This window comes from Pagrus major, chromosome 23 (genome assembly GCF_040436345.1).
Source record: "Pagrus major chromosome 23, Pma_NU_1.0".
NCBI classification, from domain to species: domain Eukaryota; kingdom Metazoa; phylum Chordata; class Actinopteri; order Spariformes; family Sparidae; genus Pagrus; species Pagrus major.
Genome location: NC_133237.1, coordinates 6,077,298 through 6,101,185, shown reverse-complemented (window position 1 = coordinate 6,101,185; position 23,888 = coordinate 6,077,298). Strand labels below are relative to the sequence as shown.

The 23,888-nt window shown below is 40.3% G+C and overlaps 1 protein-coding gene across 1 annotated transcript in view; it reads left to right on the top strand.

Annotated features, from left to right (window-relative positions):
• Window positions 1–23,184, top strand: part of grb2b (growth factor receptor-bound protein 2b) — a 32,102-nt gene extending 8,918 nt beyond the window's left edge. The window contains exons 3-6 of the mRNA XM_073494612.1: window positions 15,223–15,320; window positions 18,638–18,760; window positions 19,488–19,656; window positions 20,933–23,184. Of these exons, the coding sequence (XP_073350713.1) occupies window positions 15,223–15,320; window positions 18,638–18,760; window positions 19,488–19,656; window positions 20,933–21,118 (576 nt within the window). The 3' untranslated portion in view covers window positions 21,119–23,184. The remainder of the gene's footprint in view (window positions 1–15,222; window positions 15,321–18,637; window positions 18,761–19,487; window positions 19,657–20,932) is intronic.
• Window positions 23,185–23,888: the final 704 nt, after the last annotated feature.

Below are 23,888 nucleotides of genomic sequence, written 5' to 3'. Positions count from 1 at the left end.
ACTAAAACACTTTAAACTATAAAACTGAGACTTCGTGAAGAGGCTTGCAAGGCCTTGGAAATATTAGAACAGCAGTGCTGTAGAATGGTAAAAGATTCTGGACTAAACCAAATTTTCCGATTTTTGACTCGTCAGGCCAATTCCAGTTGGATACATGTCCCTATTCAGCTATTCTCCACTTAAGCGTATTGACATAATACTATTTCATACTGAGTCAACTTTTATTGAAACTAAATGTGAATATCAGATATTTTCCAAGAGAAAGACCGGATTGTAAACCACCACTGCCCACTCATCCTGCTGCCCGAAACCTTTTGGAGCCCAGAGTCAAATTGGGTTTAGAATCTGTGGTAAAGTTGTCTAGTCTGTCTCAATATTAGTGTGTCCTTGCGCCTGTGTGTGTGCTTACGTTAACGCCACAGCTTAGCTGTTTTCACATCCTGTTTGATGTCTTCCAACCCCCAGCAACTTCCTGTGTCTCCACAGCAAACTCCAGCAACTCTACAGTGTGCACCTACTGCACTACAGCACTGAATTAACAGAGAATGACAAGCTCCATCTTACCTGACATGGAGTTCAGTAGTCGCACAGTAAAACCTATTTGGCTTTAGGAACCACTATTAAGGTCCTCCTGTGACAACCGTCTTGTCCCTCTTCAGGGGTTGTGATATTGAGGAGGATGGAGCTTTTAGCCAGTTATTTCAACACATTCTGTTCAGGCCCCCCACCCTTCCCCTGATTAATGGCTCCCTCATTGCCTATTAGTGCTTCGTGTATTGATTTCCCCTCTCTGTCCACTTGACCGGTGAAGAGAAGCTGAGTTGTATCAGCGCTGCCTTGCGGTGCCTGATTGACTGGAAAGACTCATAAGCCGTCATCAGAGTCTGAGCTCCAGTCCCAGATCCCAATCCCACTATTTGATTTTTCCTTTCTAAACACCTTAAGTTCTAGTCAGCAACAATGTTCTACAGATTACTTGTCCATCTGTGTAAAGCAGCAGTGTTGTCTATAGTTGTCTATGAGGAGCTGAAGGGTCAATAAATTGCTGATTTGTTGCTCATTGTGCAGGTTTTGTTACAGCTTAGACTAACCACACTTACACTGCTAGAGGCCTTGTAGGATCTCACTGGGGTCCCAGAGACTGTGTGTTCAGTTCACATTTGCATAAGAGCAGACTATTTTCTAATTAACTGCTGAATCTCTAGAGAGAAAGCTTAGATAAGTACATTTCTCTGTCTCTGTCTTTTTTTCCTCTCCCTCTTCCTTTTGTCTAATTTAAACAGTGACCTTGTTACTGTAAGGAAAACTTTTCTAAAGGCTTTGCAATAAAGTATAGCCGTAGGACATGTGGCCCACAATGAATGAAGGAATTAAAGGCAGCCTTAAACACAAAACAAAAAGTAATTAGTCAGATAAAGTGTAGTTCAGCATTTCAGTCTTCCAATGCAATACCCATGCAACACACTGCTACAGGTTGTTGTTTTCACAACCTGTATTTGTAAATGGATTTTCATTAGTTGGACAGTAAGTAAGCAAAAGATGAACGCTAAGGGGAAAACATGCGGTCTACTTTTAAGACAGCAGGAACAACAACCTCTCTCTGCTAGTGACGCCACCACCAGCACGCTGCTGTTCACGGGGCCAATGGAAGGAGATGTGGAAACTGCAAATATTGCTTTAGCTCAGTAATGGAGCGGAGTGTGTTTGCATGAACCCTTTCCTGCCTTTTTCCCTTTTTAGTTGTTGCATGCTTTTTTTTCTCCTTTTTTTTTTTTTTGGTATGTGTATTTGAGGCATCTGCTCCAAGTCAACACATGGCAGCCGGCCTAGCAGGCTGACACTTACTTGTCCCAGCAACTACCCACTCTGGCACAATAGCTGCACAACTGGGCAAGGTTTAATATGTCGGTAGTCATGCCTGCTGCTGACACTGATGCTGAAACCCGCTATCTTTTGACATTTTCACTCCCTCTATTTCTGTGGTCTTCCTTTGTTCACAATTAGAGCAGTAAATTGTCTGTGCTCAGGTACAGCCTGTAGACCTTATGCAAAGAGCGGCAGCAGTACAGGTGGTGCACACATGGCAGAGCATTTTACAGTATGTAGTTGACGCAGTATATGCATTCAACAGATGGCTGTGTCCGAAATAACTCAGTCACTCATTCACTACGTCCTGTATACTGTAAATTGATACTTTATATGACCAGTGAATTGACATTAATGGCACTTAACTATTTTGAAATAGTCTGATTCTGGCTTCTTAAATGTCAATATTTTCTGGTTTCTTTATTCCTCTATGACTGCAAACTGAATTTATTGAGGTTATTGGCAAAAGAAGACTCTGGATTATCAACAAATGTTCCGTTGTTGAAGTATTTGAGAGCACTATGTAGTGCATACATTTCAGACGATATATAGACTCGTATGTAGCGATATAATATTAATATATTGCCCAGCCTTACCGTGTCATAGCTTATGACAAGCTGTTGAAGGTAGAGAATGTGGCATGGTTAAAGCCTGCTGTACTGAAGCTTTTCACTGCTTCAGCACAGCAGACTCCACGAGGGTGGAGTTTTGATACACTGGTTGAAAGATATTTCCTGTTGACTAATTGACTGTGCAGGTGATGCATACAGTTCTGATTCATTTTACAGTTCCTGTCCTGGAAGCCAAAGTGGGCAATAGTCTGTTTCTGTACTCTTTCAACCATCTAAAAAATTTACTAAACCATGCCGGATATGGATGACCATAATAAGAGCAGTTTTAACAGTGTCCCTTAGTGCTTTGATGAGGTCCTTCCTCCTAACTCTGCTCTTATCATTAAAAGATGACTACTGTATGTACTATATATGCCTTAAGGAGGTCGGCAGGATAGACACGCTAATCCAGTACAGGCAATCTGTGTGGCTGATTATAAGCAACCATCTAATGCGGGAATTAGGGCGGCTTGTGTCTGTTTGATCACAACCCCTGGATATAAACATCCCAATAGATATCACTTTTGAGACTAACTGAATGTTTTCACTGTTGCTTCCACACAAACAAACCACCATAAACACAAAGATGAACCTTAAATGCAAGTTCATGTCACAGACATTTTCTACATTCTGTCTGCAATTTCCGCATTCTTCCTGCAATAAAAAGAGAAGGAAGAAAGAACATTTCAGTGGCTCTACAGATGCAGGTTAGATGTTTCAACCAATGGGAACAGCGTGGGAATAAAATGACAACTTTCCCTTTCAGTGGATTGATGGGGTACCACAAAAAGGCATTGAGCTAGCCGGCTACCGCAGATGGAGGACAGTGCACTCCACAGAATAAAACATAGCTGTTTTGGCTGCTCTGAAAAAGAGATGCCCTCATTTTATGCAATTTGCCCCTGAGGAGTTTTCCTAAGCTGATCACAAGGAGTGTGATTCTTCAAAGTGCTCCTCTGTCTTCTTCTTTTGCTCTTTCACAGCTTCTGTCGCTTTTTCATGCTTTTCCTATTCATCTCTGTTGATCTGGCTTCTGTCACGGTTTGGCCCTTGTTTTTTCACTCTTCTTCTCTTGCCTTCTCTGCCTCTTTTCTCACTGCTCTACCTCCTGAGCGTTGAGTCAGAGAGCTGTAATTAGATCTCAGTCCTTCTCATCTCCACACCACTCCCTCACGATGTGTCATAAAGTCACTGACAGCTGTATTTAAACCAAAAGTTATCATCCTCTTGATTTTTTTTTTTTTTCTCTGCTCCACTTTAGTTCCCACTCTGCACTGGCTATGAGTGAAAAATTATAAATAATTTAAAAGTTTGAGCGGATACTGATTAGCCAATGTTTAATACATTATAAATACATGCCTGCTATGGCCATGGTGACATACCTCCTGACATGACATGACATGACTGGACGGTGACGGATCATTACGTTGCCTAAAGCTGACTTCGAATTGGGTACCACTGGTGTATGGTTGGTTAATTTCTTTGACAACAGCAGTTATGCTCTCATTCATAATGTGACATAAGTGCAACAGTTGTTCCTAAATGCACACAGTTGCCTAAGCTGTCACATCTGTTTACTGCACAACAGATTTGGTCACTTTTTTCTTTTTAAGCTAGAGTCATTAGAGGGCACTGCCAAAATAAACTGCACTGAGACTTCAAGCTGTGATAAACAACATCATGATGTAAGAGACGATCCTCCCCCCAGCTGCCTGAGTCAAATGGATGTTAAGAGGAGAAAGGAGTCGGGAGTGGGGCTAAGCCAAAATTATCCTTCCACATCAATTATCACACTTGGACTGTTAATTAATTTACCACCCATCTGGTTTGGCTGGTGGGCTCATCTTTTCAGGCGTTATGACTTATTGTTCAGTTCTTATGAGATGGTCTTTTTTTAATCAGCTACAGTTTAACTGTTAGATTGCCTGTTGCCTATTTTGGGTTTCCCTGGATTTCTTAAGACAAAGCTGGCAATGGCTGGCTGGACAACATGAGTAGCTTGCACAGTGTACACAGTTTGTGCACACATTTTTAGAGTGTTGCGCCTTTTAAGTGAAAAAAAAAACACAATGTGACAGGGAATTGTTCATTGGGTTAAAATTTGATATCAAGATGAAACATAAAGATTGTGACAAGTAACAGTGTGTATCTTGGCTCAGGAATTTACGCTAAAAAAACCCTCCTCAGTGGCACTGCCACTGTCCTGGCTTTATCAAAAAATGATGAAGAAGATTTTTCAAAATGACCAGTGAACAAATGCAACAAATGGAACACTTGACATTGATAAAAATGCATAGTTTCGTTTTAATAAAATAATAATATAAAGCACTTAAATCCTATAAAAAGAGAGACGTAGTAACACTGTAATGATTCAGAATCACTGTGTCACATGATGTGGAAGATAAAGGGAAAAAAATTCTTAATATTTAAGTAACATCATTTAATTGCACATTGTCAATCAAAATGGGTGTTTTACATGAGTCCAGTTTTATATAATTTTTGAATCACTGGCTTACTTAAAACTTAAAACTAACCTCACCACAGTGAATTTCTGCTTTCTAAACTCGTCTGTCAAGTACCTGCGCTTAATAAAGATGGCTGACATTACTGAGGTATGATATCCAGTCCTATTTACTTCTGTAAGTTAAGTTAACCTATCTTAATCAAAGACACACATTTCTTTAGATCGCAAATTTCGGGAATTCATTGATTATCTTGATCCTGCAGATAACTTGAACGTGTCATTCTCCCGTTGTCATCCAAGTGTTGTGTGTAATGTGCGCACTTTGTATAAGGGCATCAAGGCATTTGCTAATAAAAGGCACCATAGTTTTGGCTTAAAAAAATTGCTTTTGCATTTTGTTGGAATTTTAAACAAAGGCAGCAGACAATAATTCAAAGGCATTCTTCCTTTAAGCTAGATAATTGTTGTATCCCCTCATTGCTGACTTGTATTGTGGATACTTAAAGAAAGTCCAGAAGATAGTGAAGGCTTCACATAATACTTGGTCAATTTTGTATTCCTTGATTATTTTTAATACAACACTCATCTGTCCCTGTTTTTTCCCGTCTTTTTATATGAAAATACTCACTTATCAAAACTGTAACTGTTTTGATAAGCGCATATTATAAACTGTTCAATGTGGCAAATTATATCATTAACAGATTGAAAGTCCGTGCAAACCTGCTACTCAGCTTTGCACTGCTGTAAGCACATACCAGTGATTCTCACCCAGTCTTACAATACTTACCATAAATATATTTTCCTGAAATAATTCAGAAAATATAAGGTTCATCCTTAAGGTGCGTTTATGCCTACGACAGTGTGGGTGTTGTTACTTTATTATCTCAAGTTTGAGAAACACTTCTGCTTGAGAGTTGGTGGACTTCAAAACTGTTCTTCTGGGTGTCCAATACTCAGTGTATCCCCTGGGTCGGAGGTGTAATGCGTGTTTAAAGCTACAGTCTCTGCTCTATAAGGGGGCGGGGGGAGCTCCCCATGTGGTAATGGCCTCAGGCATTGTTTTAATTACAAGAGTGTTACAAGCCTTCATTTAGTGGAATCCAATGTAATCTCTTTCTCCATGTCTTTCTGTATCTGGGTGGCACTCATTGCCTCCCTGATCCAAGTCTGCAGCCTCCCTGCTGGGAGCAAAGGAGGTCAAACTCATTTTGACAGCTTTTGTTTTTTTTATCTAGAGCTGTTTTGTTCTGGTCTTCACGCAATGAGCCCCACCCCATCAGACCCCCCATATCTGCTGTGATTTAAAATCTGTTTTTCTCTCCATTATCTCTGCTACTTATCTTTGATAACCCATTCAGGGTATTTACACCAATACATATCCTACCTTTTTAAAGGCTTGATCCCACAGTCCTTGCACACTGTCCTAGATACTGAACTGTGAAGGGGGTTGGTTCAGTTTGTCCCCTGAGTAAGATCTGGTGCCACCACGGGGGTCACTTCTGCTGCCAGTGTGTCAAAATACCAGGCCTCAGATTCCATTCCTGCAGGACATCCACACAGTTGGCACTGACAGACACACACACAGATATGCACAGACATCACTTAGTAAGTGTACCATTACAGGCCTTCTATTCTCACTGTGTTTTTTGGAGGGTGTGTGGGAGCCAGGCCCACCTGATGGCTCAGTATTGTCTGTCAGAAATGACTGTATAGGACTGACTGAGCCCTCACCTCTACAGGGACTTTGAAGTCTTCCTCCATACCAACTCTTTTGTGGGTTTATAATCTACAAATTCTGAAATATTCTGACATCTTCATTGACAAGAAATAGGCTTGATATGGTCATGAACTTGGAAGATTAGTACCATTTGAGCCGATTTTATTTATTTATATATTATCTTTCTCTGTCAGCTCATTTTTTGCCCTGTGTTATGGTGGGCGTTATCCTTATTGAGTTAAATGAACCACTTTGATATCTGACCCCTCTGACTCTGTGGAATAATTATGGATTTAGCAGTGTGTGCCAAACCTGATGTGCAGTAGGCTGTTTGGATTCCTCAAAGTGTTTATTTTAGGGTTAAGAAATTAATCACATTTTATTTCTCAGTTATGAATTTGGCTTCTGACGATTATGAAAACAAGATAATCCAGATATAAAAGATCACTGTGCTGCACTCCATCTCACTGTGATGTTCTTGCTTTGTTTAGCATTGTAAATCCAGGGCACCCCTTTCCTTTACAGAGGGGCACTTTTGTCCCTCCTTTCAAACCAAACTCATTCTTTTACTTCAACTCACTGCGATCAGGTCAGGTGAGCTGCAAGAACCTGGTGAAGCCGGCCGCTTTGTTTTTGAAGCACTTCGATCCACACTGTTACTGTACCAGTGCTTGGAGTGGCATTTCAGCAATTCTCACATCTCACATCTTATAAACAAGTAAACCACATATGTACCAATTTACTAAATTAACAATAACCGATTTTATTTAAAGTTCAAGTTTTTTTAAGTTCAGTAAATGCAGGATGTTTCTAAAGTCAGTGAGCAGTGGTGTAAAGTAATAGTGATCTCAATATTGACCGAAATAATCGCAGTGAGTGTGCAAAATTAACTTTGTATCTGGTGGCCAGGTGGCTAGTAAATGTTCAAATTTGACCAGACACTCAATAGATTACCATTGGCTTTTTTTTCTTGGTGGTGGTGAGTGAAGCAAATCTACCAGCCACTTGTATATTTTACCAACATTTGGCTGGTGCCACTTTTGAGTCCTTTTCCATGATTGAGCAGCTCTAGCTTATTTCCTTTCAGTTCTCATCCCCTGGCTCTTCTTAGTAGTGACTGATTTTGACTTTGCATATAACCAGGTACTTGGGTGTACCTGATGGTGATAATAATCTGTGGTCGGGCAAGATAAGAAAACTGTGTTTGATGCTGTCACGGTTGGCGTCTGGTGTGCAAACAGGCAGCAGAAGGGGCTCTATCAGTTTCATTAAACTTGGTAGCGGACCCAACAGGCTTTGGCCTCTGAGGTTCTGATGAAGCTTTAGCTTGTCTATCTTTCTGTTTGGCTGACCTGACGCACGCTCAGATTAACTCACACTCTAGGGTAATCCCTGCTCCTGATTTATTGCAATCCCATGTGGACTGTGCAGACTTGGTTTATTTAGCATCTTGTCTTCTCTGCCCCCACCATTAGTCTGCCTACTAGCTCGCTCTCTACCTCCATTGCGTGTTAGCCAATGCTTTGTAAGTCAGTCCAATGCATACTTTATGCAATAATGATTTCTTGAGTATGGCTTTTTCTTTTATCCACACACTTAGTGTTATACAAAGGATTGGCTTTGTGACGTTCAGTTTTAGGTAGGCAGGAAAGGGAAAGTGAAGATTTTTATCTCCCCATGGTCACCACTAAACACTGCATCCAAATCAAAGCTAAGAGCCAACACAAGTTCATGTTTTCTTTGCTTTGGTGAACATGTGAAAATACAGAAACAGGGATTTGAAGGTATAGGTATAATTTCTGTTAATCTTAGATAACAAATTGGAGAGACTGAGTTGCATTTTCAATAGATGGCAGAATAGAATAAAATAAATCCTATTATGTTGCATCAGTTTCTCTAGCCTAAATAAACCTTCAGTGTAACAACAGCATAGCTTTGGAAGATGATTAATGTTTTTGAAACTCAAGCAGAAAGGCTGTTTATCAGATGGATTTGCACAAGATGTTGTATAATTCCATGGTTTTATAGAGAGATACTAAATTGGTAGTTGTGGACATGAGTCCCTTGTGAATGACAGCTACCCGTGTTTAGTGTCACACATGGCGTTGTGGGTGGAAGTGCTATAATATTTTAGTGTGTGTGAGAGGCAGAGACAGGGGGAGGAGGGAGACTACAGTGGCAGCTGTGGAGGAGATAATCCCTAGCCTGGACCTTAGCCTCTCAAATAGAAACTCCTACGACTATTGTGGCTCAATCAGATTAAAAAGACAAAAAAAATCTTCAGAGAGAGGGAGGGAGGGAATGCATATCATCCACAGAAGTGCAATAGCACAATGCTGGCCCAGCTTGGAACACAGAGACAGAGCTCAGTCAGACACAATGCTGCGGTTGTCTCTTCTCTGCATGGTTAAAAAAAAACTGCCAGCCAAGCAAATATTTTATTTCTGCTTTTCCTCATGGGCTGCCATTCTTTCAGTTTCGAGAGCCACTAGATAGACCCAAAAGCACTGGAGTTCAAATGTCACTCCAAAGGCATGTCTGAGCCAACTGGGCTTGAATTGATATATTGTTTGAGTGTACAATTTCTCTCTGTATTATGTCACTATTTTAATATTCAGACTCATGGTTATGTTTTTTAGCAGCTTAGCTACAGCTAGCAGCCAGTTAGCTTAGCTTCGTACAAAGACTGGTAAACAGCTAGCTTCCTGCAGGTTGTTTTTACACTCTGGTTTTCGTGCTGGACGATGGATTCTGTTGCGAGTGGACAGAGCTAAGCTAGCTGTTTCCCTCTGTTTCCAGTCTCTTTCTAAACCAAAATAAGTGTATTTTCCAAAGTGTTGCACGGTTTCTTTTTAAAATGAAAACCGAAAATCCAAATGGATAATGTTAATCTTTTCAATAGAAGCATTACATAAGCTAATTATGCTTCTGTGTGTTTGACCTGACACGTATTGAAACACCTTTCATTGGCAAGTTCGTTGCTCAGATGTTCGCCACAATGGTACAAGCATTAGACACTGTGCTTAAAGAAAAACTCATCAAAGGTCACTCCACCACAGTTATGGCAATGGTTTAAGATAAGAGAGTTCTGTTGGCTCTGGCTGGCTCTTGTTGACCAGAATGTGGGTTGTTCTTACCACAGCACCCCAGTTTAACTGTGTCTGAGGTCGGAAAATTGTGAATTGAGCTCAGTAGACGGTGCCCGAGAATATGTTTAACCCAAACCTGTGCTGATATGTTAGTAGGAACTGAAAGGAGTTTCACTGCAACTGCAGCTGTTTATTTTAATTTGCGATCAGTTTATAATCACAGGTTTCATTATAATGCGACATTATATCATGTCCTTGGAGTACAATAACGATACTTGCCACGATACGATTTCAATTTGATTCAATTCAGGGGCCTGCAATAAATATGAGAAGATGTCACTGCCATTTAACACGTTCAGTTACAGAAAAAAGCGGCCACCCCTTTCTTTTTTGATTTTGGCCATAAGACGGCACATAAATAATTGTATATAACTGTAACCGGTTAAGTGAAATAAAGTTTACTTTAAATTGACTCACATTGACTCATTGAAAATAAATTAACCTAGTGGCTAGCTGACTTTTTTTCTACTCGTAGCTTAACAAATAACATGTATTATTATACTGACTCTCACCATCATTGGTTTAAATCACTGCACCTGCCGACAGAACACCACGGTTGAATTGCACCCTGCATGCATGTTTATTTCAACCATTGTTGAAACATACAGTAGCAGCTAACATTGCTATAGTAACAGCAGCAGGTTAGTGGGTCGCAGAGTTAGATGCCATGTTTGTTTGTGTGACCTGTCTTTTCTCCAAAGTCCCAAATATTTCCCCACTGCTGATTTATTCCCAAGAGGGAAGTAATTATCCTTGTCTTTTCCCAGCCGCTTGCCATTATCTGTCTGTCACTAGCACCGTTATGTTTAGGAAGGAGTTGCACTTGGATGGTCAAGGTGACACAGGCGTGCCAAATCAAGGAGTATCTTAAAGATGATGATATGGATTGATGTTTTCCCTTTGCATTGTTGATAAATCTATCCAGATCAATGGAGCTGTACACCCCTATTTATTAGTGCTATCTTTAAGGTTGCTCTTATAGGAAGACAAAATGTGATGTCTTGTTAGGTTTGTGCATTAATGCTTCACTACTACTACATTAACACAGTATTTAATTCCTTTGTTAAACTGTCAGGTAAGGCAAGCTGACAATTTTCGTAATGATGTGTATAAATAGAAAAAAAGATTAGTTTTAGTTTTTCTTTCTTTCTCTGTTTGAAAGCCCCCTGACGTTCAGGTGTTCCCCCACCTCTGAAGTCAAACCTACAGCCAGCTTTCACTCCTGAAATTGACATCCATTTTCACTAGTGAAATCAGTCTGTAGGTTTGGTTACAGAATTGTTTTGTGTTTTACTGAAGTGGCAAATTGGCAAAGAACAGTTTTTGAGATGAAGTTCTGGTTATTGATAACATTATCTAATGATATCAATGTTGGTAGCTAAGAAGAAAATGTTATCTTTTAGACAAGGCAAAATTCCTTTGTAGAAATCTAACCGCATTTATCCTTATGTAAAGCTTTTTCAACAAGCCTTAAAATAGCAAGATAGTGAGATAGGCCAGATGCACCATTTTGCTGTATTGAGCTGGAATCAAGCCTCGGATTTTATGTGCACACTCAAGTTTATTTTGCCTGGACAAGTATCTTTCTTGTTTGTTTAATGGAGCCTTAGGAGCTTCATTAAACAAGCATGCTGCTGTTTGCCCTGCTGTCAGCATCACTGAGACGCGGTCAGCCCACAACAGTGTATGTGAACATACTGTATCGCCGACTGCACCAAATACGATGTGACCCCAATTTGTTTTACTTGGATGTCAGCTGAGTTTAACTGTGCGCTGTTATGTTACAGCATACAGAATGGAGCAAAAAGCATTTTCAAGTACACCAAAAAATGTATCGGGTACTTGCAGATATTGAGTAATTATAATTCATTTGTTTCATTAAAAATGAAATTCAGATTGGGATTCCCCTCGTACAAACACTTGCTTATTATTGAATTTCCTGGAAAGTTCACTTTAGCATCTTAGCAATTCATGTGAGCGTCGGGGTACAGTATAATGCAGCACCTGCTGTGCTCTATTATTAGCTTTGGTTGTAGACTGGTAATAATTTAAGGTTACTCAAGTTCACATGTTGTGCCGCCTGTCTGCCAATAGAACTCCCCCTTTCAGCAATGATAAAATGCATTGTAGAGAGACTTGTTTGTGATAAAATGTACTAGTAAACATTAAAAGATGAAGGGATTCTCAGTTTTAAGAGTGTTGCTTCGATTATGAGACCTTTTTAAATTAACTTTATTTGACCATGATGGGTTGACAAACGGTGCTTCTAATTTTCATCCTGCTGAAAATGAAGTAAAAAATGTTACATCCAGTTCTTATTATCACTATTGCATTTAGTCTACTTCACAACAGTGTACTTACTTTATGTCCATCTACTTACATTAACTTATACACTTAAGATAGTTGTTTGTTTGTTTGTTTCTTGTTTGCGTTCCCTGAGGGGAGGTCATAGTGCAGGATCAACTGAACAGGCTGCACTGTTGGAGCTGCTATGGTTTCAAGGGTGCTTCTGCTGAGTGGATGCTTGCCAGCAAGTGGGCTTTAGCCTTGGGTCATGAGGATGAAGCATTGTCTATCTGACAGCTAAGCAACTCTTCCACCTACATTACTTTTGAAAAGCATTTTGTACTCCTACAGCATTTGTTATCTTTATGTTTATTTTAAAGTAACTTTGCTCCAAGTGGTGGAAGTGATGCTGTTTAGTTTGGGGAAAAATATATGGACATTGTGTACGTGTGAATCTGCAGAAAGTAAAATGGGGTTATTTGGAGTTCACAGTATTGGTGGGACGTGTTAAGGCCTTGGCACACCACACTGATGTTCGGCTGCTGCCCTGTCATTGAGTGTCTGCGGCCTACAGACACAGGCCTACGGTCTACATTTGTGTTTGGCATATTGCCACAAGTCTTCATTTACGGATTGGAGTTCGTCTAATTTAGCATGTTTTAAGCAGTGGAGAGGTTCAGTGAAAGCAAGAATGGCTGTTGAAGACACAGGTTACAGTGGTTTCCTCTGTGTGCTCTCATCTGGCCAAAATTGAATTTTCATCCAAAACTTGGTTCATGACAAATTACCTGGGAAACTCACTGACTGATGAGCTTCAGCTGTAATTTGTGTTTAATGCTGAATCGAATAAATTAATTCTAGTATGCTAACACGCAAAACTCAGGCTGCAGTCTATTCATCTTGTGAAAGACAAGTATCCAAGTGATAGCCATGATAAGAGCTGGTCCAATTCTCTAAAGGCTAAGGAAAAAGGTGCATCAGTGCTTTATATTTTATCTCTTAAGCATAGGGTACACTGGACCATCCTTTACAAAAGGAAATTAGTTAATGCATAGTTCCTTGAAGGTCTAGTTTAAGAGCAGTGGGATTTTCTTAGCACTTTGATTGTCTTTTCCTCAGTCATAATAAAATCTCCTTTACATCATGCCTTGACCTCATGATGTTTCAATAGCCCAGACCAGCTGGACATCAACATGCTAGCATTATCATTCATACCATGTTAGCTTTGAGCTATAGCACAGTTGTGCCTAAGTCTTCATAAGTAAAACGAGCTGACGATGGCAGTGCAAATGTGAGCAGAGAACTGCATGTTGTCAGCCAGCTGGCCGCACGACCACACAATGTTGGATCAGTCTGCCTTTGTAGGCACTAGTTCTTAAAGGTCGGTTTGGTGTGTCAACATCCAGCCCAGAGGCTAAGGCCCTTTGTTTGAGTCTCGGCTCACACAGACAGCGCCACATTGAGTAGCGTAAACACACTCACCCTGTCTGGCTCTCCCCATCTCTTTGTTTCACAGATGTACCCTAATATCTGCAAGCCCACTGTGCTACACTTGCACATAGACGCACCCTCCGACCCCCCACTCCTCATTTCAACCCACTTACGTTTTTGGTCCAAGGCCACTCCCTGATCCAGTAATGCTCCGTCTTGTGCAGGGTTAGCAGCTGGGGAGGGCCAGTGACAGCTGGCATTCTGCAGGCTCACTGGAGCAAATACACCCGGCCACTTGCACTACACAGGGGCCAATTGGACAGCTGTCTTGGGCTGGGTTAGTGAGAAATTATGAGTTTAAGTGGAGAGGAAATGCGAGGCAAACAAACAAAAATTTGGCCGAGAAAATAGAAGGAAAAATGTTGGAGTCTAATATTCATCGAGGATTGTCAGCAGTCATTTTTGTCTGAAGTTTCTTCCCTCCAGTGAAGCTGCTTTAAAGATTGCGTGCCTGCCTTCGCTAAAAATGCCTTTTTCCCCTATGAATTATGCAGATGAGTTGTGATCAAAGAGGGTGAAAGAAATGGCTTTTCACAAACTTGACTCATGTAGTCATTCATCAGTACAGGATTCTGCCTGACTAGATGAGAGGGATGACATTAATGCGCGCCCTGCTTTACTTGAAGCTCCTAAAAGAATCGAATAAGTGACGGCTTGGTTCTGTGACACATGTATCACATCCTTTTCTGTTGATTCTCAGGCTTTGTACCCTGCTGGTCTGTGGTGGCCATGAGATGTGGTGGCCAATTGAGTATGAGAATCTCAGATGTGCTTTAACAGCTGTTTTTGCAACATCATTCAAATGAAGGCTGCATGACTCAGTGCTGTTGCTTAGTTTTCCTCAGAAATTGGTACATGTGTTACTGAAATGCAATGAGGATTTCACGTAAAGCATGATGACATACTGTAAAGAAGAATATTGCGCGCATGTTTTCTCTTTAATGTTTTTGTCCCTTCTTTTTTCATGTTTTAATAAGTTTTGTTTTACTTTTAGAAACTGACAATGAAAATATAAGAAGGTTTAATATAAATGAATGCTCTAGCACTTTAAAATGGCTGCAGATAATCCACATATATTGAGTGACATGGTGTTCACTTGAGAGGGACGTTTTTAAACTGCTACTGAAGGAAAAAAAAATACAATTTCAATTTATAAAACACTTATGGGCACCCTTTTCAGGTGATAAATCAGCTGCTGAAGCGTGAAGGTCAACTTCTTTCAGCACGACCCATCTCTTGTAAGCACACTGACACATGGAGTGTTACATACGAATTGAGCCACTTCACACACCTGCACTCTAGCCATACTTTGTCAGACATGATTGCCCTCACAGCTGTCTGTGTCACTGAGGTGTACTGTTAAATGAGTCTCTGTAGCCAAACATGCAGGTGACATCTTGACACATTAGACGCTATCTTTTGAGGTGTGTAAATATTATATTGTATGTGCTTGCTGCTCTCCTGTGCTGTAAGTGTTGTTCTCCTAATATTGACCAAGCAGTTACAACTATACCTTCTGCAGTCACAGGAAATTAAATGAAATGGCTTGAAGATAAATTTAGTAGGTTGGTATCTTTCCACTGTTGACATTAGTATGTGACACTAACCTCAACAACTCCTCTGTCTCTCTTTTTTTAGGTATTAAATGACGAGTGTGATCAGAACTGGTACAAGGCAGAGCTAAACGGAAAAGATGGTTTCATCCCCAAGAATTACATAGAGGTCAAAGCCCATCCGTAAGTATTACCTGCATACCTGGTTCTCTAAACTCAGTCTTTATGTATCTGTGAAAGTGTGATGTATCTGTAAATAAAATATATGTACGCTGACAAATTAATTTGGGCATATTGACTGCCAGGCTTGAACTACAATTGTCCTGTTTACTCTTACAAGACTTGATTGTTCAAGTGTGTATGACTGTGTGTGCGTGTACAAGTTTGTGTGTGTTGAACCACTTCAGAGAGGGCCTGGCAGAATCCTTAGAGAGGACATTACCTCTGGACCTGCGTTCAGTGCCAGACTAGCTCTCTCTTTAATAATGTGCTCGAGGCCTCTTATGCTTAATTGAATATTGACCTTATTGCATCATTGCTGCGTTGCCGTCAGATGTACCTTTTTCTTTTTTACAAGGGGGGTGTGTCATTGTATTGGTAACAACAATAGTCAAGTGTTTACTGTCTTTTTTATGGTTATAGGAAATCCATATTTAGCTGTGCCTCATACTTCTGTAACGCTGAACCTCTCATAATCATTATGATGAAGGTTCTTTAGGCCTTTTATACAAAATTTTCAAAACATCACTTCAAGTGCAATGTTTTCTGTAAGATAATATACATAAAGGTAGCATGTACCATAACATTTAGCCGAGGATCAAGGAAAAAACATGACTTGTTAGCATTGGTTAGCTGAAACTCTGAAACAAAATAGTAAAATAACAAAAAATAAACTGCCTCTCTTAACAGATTATCATCGGTTGTTTTTATTCAGCCAGTATTTACTGTCCAAACATGGGAAGACACAATTGTTACACTCTGTAGATCAGCATTGTTGTCCTTTTCTAAGCATGTCTAATGTAAAACATTCCATTAAAATTGTCAAAATTTCTTATTCGATCCATGGATTTGTTTAGCTGACCGTGTGATTTAAAATAATGTTTGTATATTTACTCATTAGCACATCGCAGCCAATATTGTCATCGTCATTGTCAGATGTGTGAGCAGTTATTACTGCCTGTTGCACCCGTGAGGTAAATTTCACCCCTCAGACTGTTTATTTTGATACTGCTCTGTCATCAGGGCTTTTGATTAGTGTTAGTGCCTGCCACTCACCCTGAACACATCAGAGAGAGCAGGAAAGATTGTGCCATTTAACAGGCTGTGTGTGTGCAGGACCTGGCATTTCAGCACATGTTACTTAGCTACTGCTCAACAGCAGGGTAAAGGTTGTTGTAATATGCAAATAAAGGCATCCAGCGCAGCAGTAAAATACACTTATCACTATCGGGCAAGTCACTGCAGTCACTGTGATGACGTGCTTATAAGAACTGATTATTGTTTTGTTTGCTTTCTAGTGTGCATGTTAACAGAGATTATAACTGTTAATGGAATCTCAACACTTCCAGTACCTGCCTCGAAGTGCATATAATTTGTAACAACTTTTATTGTGAAATATCCAGCAGGCCAAATATCCCCTATGGCTAAATCCCAGATTCAACCCGTATCACTTCAGTGACTGTCGGAGCTTGTCTGCTGTCTCATGTTGCTTACTGTAATGGGCTCTCTTGCAGTGTTGCCACATCCTTGGACGTCATGTCAAGTTTTCCAATGAAAAATCCCTTCAACAAGAACACTATTAGGTATAATTCAAGTCAGACCTGTCTTTGTGCAGTAAAATATGATGCACTAGACTCAGATTCAGTATGCAACCTGGGGGGATTTGATTTTAATGAACGCATTTCTGTTTAGATTTACTGTAAATGTTTTGAAGAAAACTACCCAGTACAGTAATGGACAACCAACAGTGGTGATGAGGCGATGAAGTGGCTGGAGTTTGCCTTTGTCTCCCGTTGTGGTGACAATGAAGTGCCATGTGAAAGCACCAGGCACCCACACAGCCCAGCAGACACACACACACACACACACACACACAGCTGTACTATACAGTACAATATAATGCAGCTCTGCTCTAAGTCAAAGTGCTTTCTGTTTGTACACAGATCTTTTCCCCTGGCCCACAGTAATTGTGTTTTTGTGGCTAATGCTTAGGTTTGTGTGACAGTCTATTAAGAATAAGAGTGGTAGAAGCAGCACTGAGTGCCTTTAAGCGTTCCCCCTCACAGCAGTAGAGGTGTAGGTGTGTATGCTGCTGATAGTACTGCCGGTCGTTCTCCTCTCGTCATTTCCTCGGCTCCATTAATTGCTCTGTTATCACTTTTATCAAACAGGGAAAGAGACTCAGTGTGCTCGCTTGCTTTGCTTCCAGGCACGGATACAAAGCAGATCAAGAGTTGGCCATTTCATTATTGATTTTCACCTACGTGTAAAGGAGCCAAGATGTCATCTTTTGGCTGACTGTACTTTTTAATTATTTACACAAGTAAAGAGCTTTGTCTCTCCCTCTCTCCATCCATCTTTATCGCTCTCACTGATTCCCTCTGTCAGGGCTTTCTCACAGTCATATATTAGTGGCATACATACAGCTAAAAATACATTTAATGGCACTCAAAAATGATGAAAAATTGCCAACTTTAAATCTCATCTTGAATCTGTTCTTCTTCCTGCTTCTCAGTTCAACACAGATGCTTAGTGCACATCAGGACGTATAACGGAAGAAAATATTTATTTTTTGTGTTTGCTCTACCACTATAATTAGACAATGACTAATCTACTTCCTTGTAAATGGACGAACAGTGCAGCTTCAGAGGAAAGGCCAATGCTTGTGTAACTTTTTCTTTTCGTCCTGGTGTCTACATGCAGCACTTTTTGGCCCAGAGACCATTAAAGTGAATTGTATGTTTTTTTCATTGACTGTCAGTGCGGTGTGTCTGTGGTTAGCATGGTCTCCACACTCCTGTTTCTTCATGTCCGACCTGTCAACCAGCAGGAGGTGTGATGTTTTGTGAAGTTTGCATGCCTGCAGACTGAGTTTAGCTCAACTGAAACTCTAAATTTTAACAAAGTAAGGGCGTTTACACTCTTTGTATCGAGTCTATGCAGTAGAGCTGTGACAATTAATTTATCCGTTTTCACTTATTAAATTATCATCAAACTTCTCTGATTCCAGCTTCTTGAATGTGAATATTTTCTGGTTTCTTTCCTCCTCTAAGACAGTAAACTGAATATCTTTGGGGTGTATACAAAACAGGACATTTAAGGACCTCATCTTGGGCTCAGGAAACAGTTTGTGATATGTTCTATACCAAACAACTAATCGATTTATCTATAAAATAATTGGCAGATTAATCCACAATGAAAATAATTGTTAGTTGCGGCCCTACTATGCAGAAAGAAGTCTTACTCTGTGCTCACTTGTATCTGTTTTCTCCTTTCTCCAGGTGGTTCTTCGGGAAGATTCCTCGGGCCAAAGCAGAGGAGATGCTCAACAAACAGAGGCACGATGGGGCCTTCCTCATCAGAGAGAGCGAGAGTGCTCCAGGAGACTTCTCCCTCTCTGTGAAGTAAGCAGCACGGCACCAATGCACCAACGGGGGAAAAAAACATGATTCACACACTGTTAACTATATATATAGTTTCACGTTATCCTTACATCAGTGTACATTTCCCCACAACTGATCAGGTTCATAAGTTTCCATACTTGGTATGTGTGAGTCATGAGCACAGCCTCTTCCTCATTCCTGTGAAGTCTCAGTGCTGCCCTCTGGTGACCAGCGTTTGCCAGTTGTGATCATTTGTATTGTGCGTTGGAACTCAGCCCTATGAGTACTTAGGGTTTTTTAGCTGACACATACAGAGCTCACTTCCTCTTATCTGCCTCTCTCCATTCTGACCTTCCCAAAAGACACAGTTCAGATCAGGTCACAGCAGCTTGCATGTAAAGTTGATGCTGCGATATGGATCTTAATTACTGTCTGGACTTTCCTGATTCCACGTAGTCAGCTTGTTTTGAATACCAATCCTTTACTGGCATGACTGATTCATTTAACTAACACTTATCAGTCTGTCATTATCAGTCTGAGACTTCATTTAACTAATACATATTTAACTAATGCTTATCAGACGCACCTTATGCATCTGATAAGGGATTTTAATGCCCTACTGTTCCACTCTATTTATTTAAATCTGTGGTTTGCCTTCAAAAAACAACAGCTCTCTGTCAGCTTGTATAATACCTTTTGTATTAAAGATACCCCTTCTCATAGCTTCCCTCTCTGTGACCTTGTGCAGGTATGGAAATGACGTCCAACACTTCAAGGTTCTTCGTGACGGGGCTGGAAAGTATTTCCTATGGGTGGTGAAGTTTAACTCCCTCAATGAGCTGGTAGACTACCACCGCTCCACCTCGGTCTCTCGCAATCAGCAGATCTTTCTGCGAGACATAGAGCAGGTCACCCAGGTAAGAGGGAACATACTCTGGGATCCAGGCTTTTTTTCCTGAAACTATAATCACAGTGACACCCGCAGCAGGAAAAACACTTAAAAATGGCAATGTGTTTCTTTTATAGAATGATATGGTTTATGAACATGTTTCAAACTTCGTAGCACTGTCAATGTTCATATAGATATTTGCCCCTCCCTACTCTAGATCACTTGCAGGGAAGTGTAACACTGCGGCGCTACAAAGAGCATGTTGGTCGTCATCATAACCACTTGTGAACAAACTGCAGTTGAATGAAAACATGTAGATGCTTTGCTATTAATTATTTATGAAACTGGAGAGGCAAGACTACAATTCAGTGTGCCATCGCATCACTAAGACCTCATTAACATAACTTCACATCCTGTTCTGCTTTCTAAAATTTGCTACAAAGTCATTTACATAACACTGTCTGCTGGTTCAGTTCCCCAAAAAAGTACATGTTGTCTGCATTCTTTGGTTTAAATTGAATTAAAGTTAAATAGCTGCGGTGTTGTGTGTACAGATGAGACAATGACGCGTGGAAACATCTGTGTTGTGCCGAGAATTTATTTGAATTTACAAAATGGAATTTTATTTGCACCACATTTAATAGGTTGGTTCACCCTGGAGAGGATTTATTCAAAATGCTGCGCAGCGCATAAGAAGTGTGTTACTGTATACTTAAAGACCCCCCCCCCCAGTGTATTTTGACAGTCCAGTCCTTTTCTGACAATGTTGATGAGCTACACTGGTTGCCAAATATTTTTTGATAAATAACTTAATTTTGTGCTCAAGAAAAAAAATCCATTAGTTGACAGCAACAGTGAGGCTTAGCTAGAGAGCTTGGAGCTAGTATAATTGAGCTAGTATAATTGTGTGTGTGATATTTGCATGACTCTGGATGTTGGTAGGAGGAGGGAGTTAGCTCCAGTGAAGCTGGTAGCCTGCAGGTCTGAGGGATAGCTGCAGGTGAAAGAAGAGAGGAAGTGTGCCACACAGGAAAGAAAAGAGTTGGGAAAAAAGTCCCAGGTAAGACAGTTAGAGGGAAAGAGAGTAAGTGATATACAGAGAAATCGTGTCTCTGACAGATAGCAAGAGAGAAAGCAGTGAATACCAGAATATTGCATTGGGTTACTACCATTTAGGGTCACCATTAACTCACAGAATGTTTAGGAATTGGTATTTTTATTCTGAATCCCTGTTAATCGTTTAAATCATCATGTCACCTTGCTAATATGTCTTTCCACCTCTTTTCCTTCTCCTGATTGAACAGCATCCCACATATGTGCAGGCGCTCTTTGACTTCGACCCCCAGGAGGAAGGAGAGCTGGGTTTCCGACGCGGCGACTTCATCCAAGTCCTGGACAACTCTGACCCCAACTGGTGGAAAGGAGGCTGTCACGGCCTAACGGGCATGTTCCCCCGCAACTACGTCACGCCTGTCAATCGGAACATGTAAACAGTCAGACCATGTATACAACAACAACAACAACAACAACAACAGCCACCACCACCACCACAACAGCAACCATCACCATCATCATCATTATCGTTCTTGATCTCATCAGCCCCATCCAACTCCCCCAAACCAACCCCTCCACCCCTCTACGCCATCCCACGATAACAGGAGCAGACAGGAAGAACGCAAACAACCGAAAGAGAGTGAGAGAGAGAGATAAAACAGTAGTAGTGCTGTCGTAGGCGTCGCTGTGTGGGTGGCAGCTGAGCAAAATCAACTTTTACTTGTGCTGAGAATGTTCACCTCCCTAGTGAACTCCTCGGTGAGGATTGAACTGTCTTTGAGGGAAATCTAAATGCAGAAAAACTAAAGAGTAGTGCACCAACCGTGAAGATAACCAAATGATTCTACCGCTCCCACAGCTGCTTCTGTCTTCTCCTTAACTTCTTAACATTCTGCCTTTCTTTTGTGTTGTTTTTTTTTCTTTTTTTTCCTTTTTTTTTTTTTTTTTTTTGCCGCTTGTTGTTTTAATCACCTAAATGAGAAGCCTACCGATAAATCCTAGCTCTGTTTTAAAGAAAAAATCATTAAAAATATAAAAAAGAAGAAATTGTTTTAAAAAAAAATGTACAAAAAAGAAGAGAGAAGAAAAAAAGATGCAATCTACAGTACAGCAAGTTTCCATGTCTAAGATCATTGGCACGTGAGCATTGTACATCAGCCATTGGCTGTATAAATAAATCAACTATAGAGAGAATCCATTTTTTAAGAATATATATTATATATTTGTATGTGTTTTGTCTGTTTTACCTCTCATCACAAATTGTATTTTTTTCCATTTGTAAATTATGTTCAATCTTTTGTTAGTCTGGATAAGACCTAGTAGCTCTAGAATGTGCTGAATTGTCAGTCAAGGTTTTTTTTTTTTTCTGAATCTATCTGAGGGATCTCAGATAACAGCATGATATTTAAAGGGGTCATAAATTCCATTTGAAGAGGTTTCTCTTGTCTATAATGCAAGGCAAGTAAAGTTAGTTCTCTAAGAAGAAACTAATCGTGTCCAGGAAGCTAAATATTGACCAGCAAGTCGAGCCATGAATGCTGCGAGAGCTGTTGTATTACGGAGCCCTGTAATAAAGGTCAGCCACCTTTTCAAAGCCAATGTATTTATTGCAGCCATTTTACTTGGGCAGTGAATGTAGCTGACTGAGTCCATTGACATTAACATGAGGGAAGCAAGGTCGGAGAACTGAACTACACAACCATGCAAGGGATTTTAAAAAGACATGCTGAAATGTTGTCAATATTCATTTATAAAGAGAGTGATGTGTGGAGGATATGTACAGGTAGTTAACATGCATATTCACAAACAGTCATTACATGCATGCACCGGCAGATGCTCTCCTCCTTGTTATACCTGCACGTAGCAGAGAGGCTGAGTTCGGATAATCACATTGTGTAATCACCAGTGCAGATCTGCAGCTGGCACAGATTAACAGTTCAGAAAACTGAGAGATTGTCTTTTATGCTAAAAGTTGAGAGATCAGTGTAAATGATGTAAAAGTTGTTTTCCTTTTTTTTTTCTTCTTCTTCTTCTTTTGTCCAATGTGGCGTGTGGTCAAGCACTTTTTTTTGTCAAACATTTTGATTTCTGGTCCAGCGTGTGTATGTGTCTGCGTGCTTGTTTACTGTGTTTGTGTTATTTGTTTGTGTTTTCTCGTTCTCTCTGGATAGTGCCTTTCTCTCTGGTGTTTCAGTGTCTCCGACCTGCTACTTTGAGCCCCCTCCCTTTACGGGGCCTGCCAGTCCTGCAGTGAGAAACAGTGTACATAATCCAACCTGTCCCATCCAACAATGCCCCCCTCTTCCCTCCTACATCAACCCGCCTTCACCTTTATCCTCACCAACATGGAACTCTTCTTATTTAAGTGTCTCTCGCCTTGTCTTACCTAATGATACCGTTTTTGTTTTGCTCTTTTTTTTTTTATTTGCATTTTTTTTTTTTTTTGTTTGTTTGTTTTTTTTTTTTCAATTAATAAAATGCAATTATTAAAAAATGAGAATCATTTTTTTATGTGGTTTTTATTTGTGAAGAGACGAAGCTCATTGACCTGATGGGTAACTGACTCACTTATTCATGTTTATCAGGGTGTATGTACTCCACAAGAGGGAGCTGTTCAGGCATTCGGGGTTTGTACAGTTTTGAACGTTTGGAAAATGTCTAATTTTATCTGCTGCACTATAATGGTTGGGAATATGCTTCAATTTGAATATACTGCTTTAAAAATGCTTGATATTCAACATAATGAGGTTTTTCATCTCATGTTAACCAAAAAGTTCTTGTATTTAAAAATTAAACAATCCTGTCCTCATAGTTTTTTGTCTTCAGGAGTTAAAAATGAGCTGGCGTTAAAGGCGCACTACGTAAGTCCAGAATTTCAACAGAGTATAAAGAAACCAGTGTTAACTTTATGTCAAAGAATACCATCTGATTTCAAGGCTGTCTTTTACTAATCTAAGTAGAGCTACATCCCCCCCGAGGTTGCGATCCAGGCAACCTTCAGTCAGCTAATTGACTAACAGCAGCTAGCTACAGCCAGAGCCCATGAGTGGAGGCGCAACACCAAAAGTTCAAAATGCTGACTGATCGTCCCATGATTCATGGAGACTCCAGATTGTTCCAAAAAGTTCTAAGCTGACTATTTTGACGCATGAATACAGAGAGACAGAAATACGATGTCGGTAGTTTGTAGTTAATACATGCTTTATT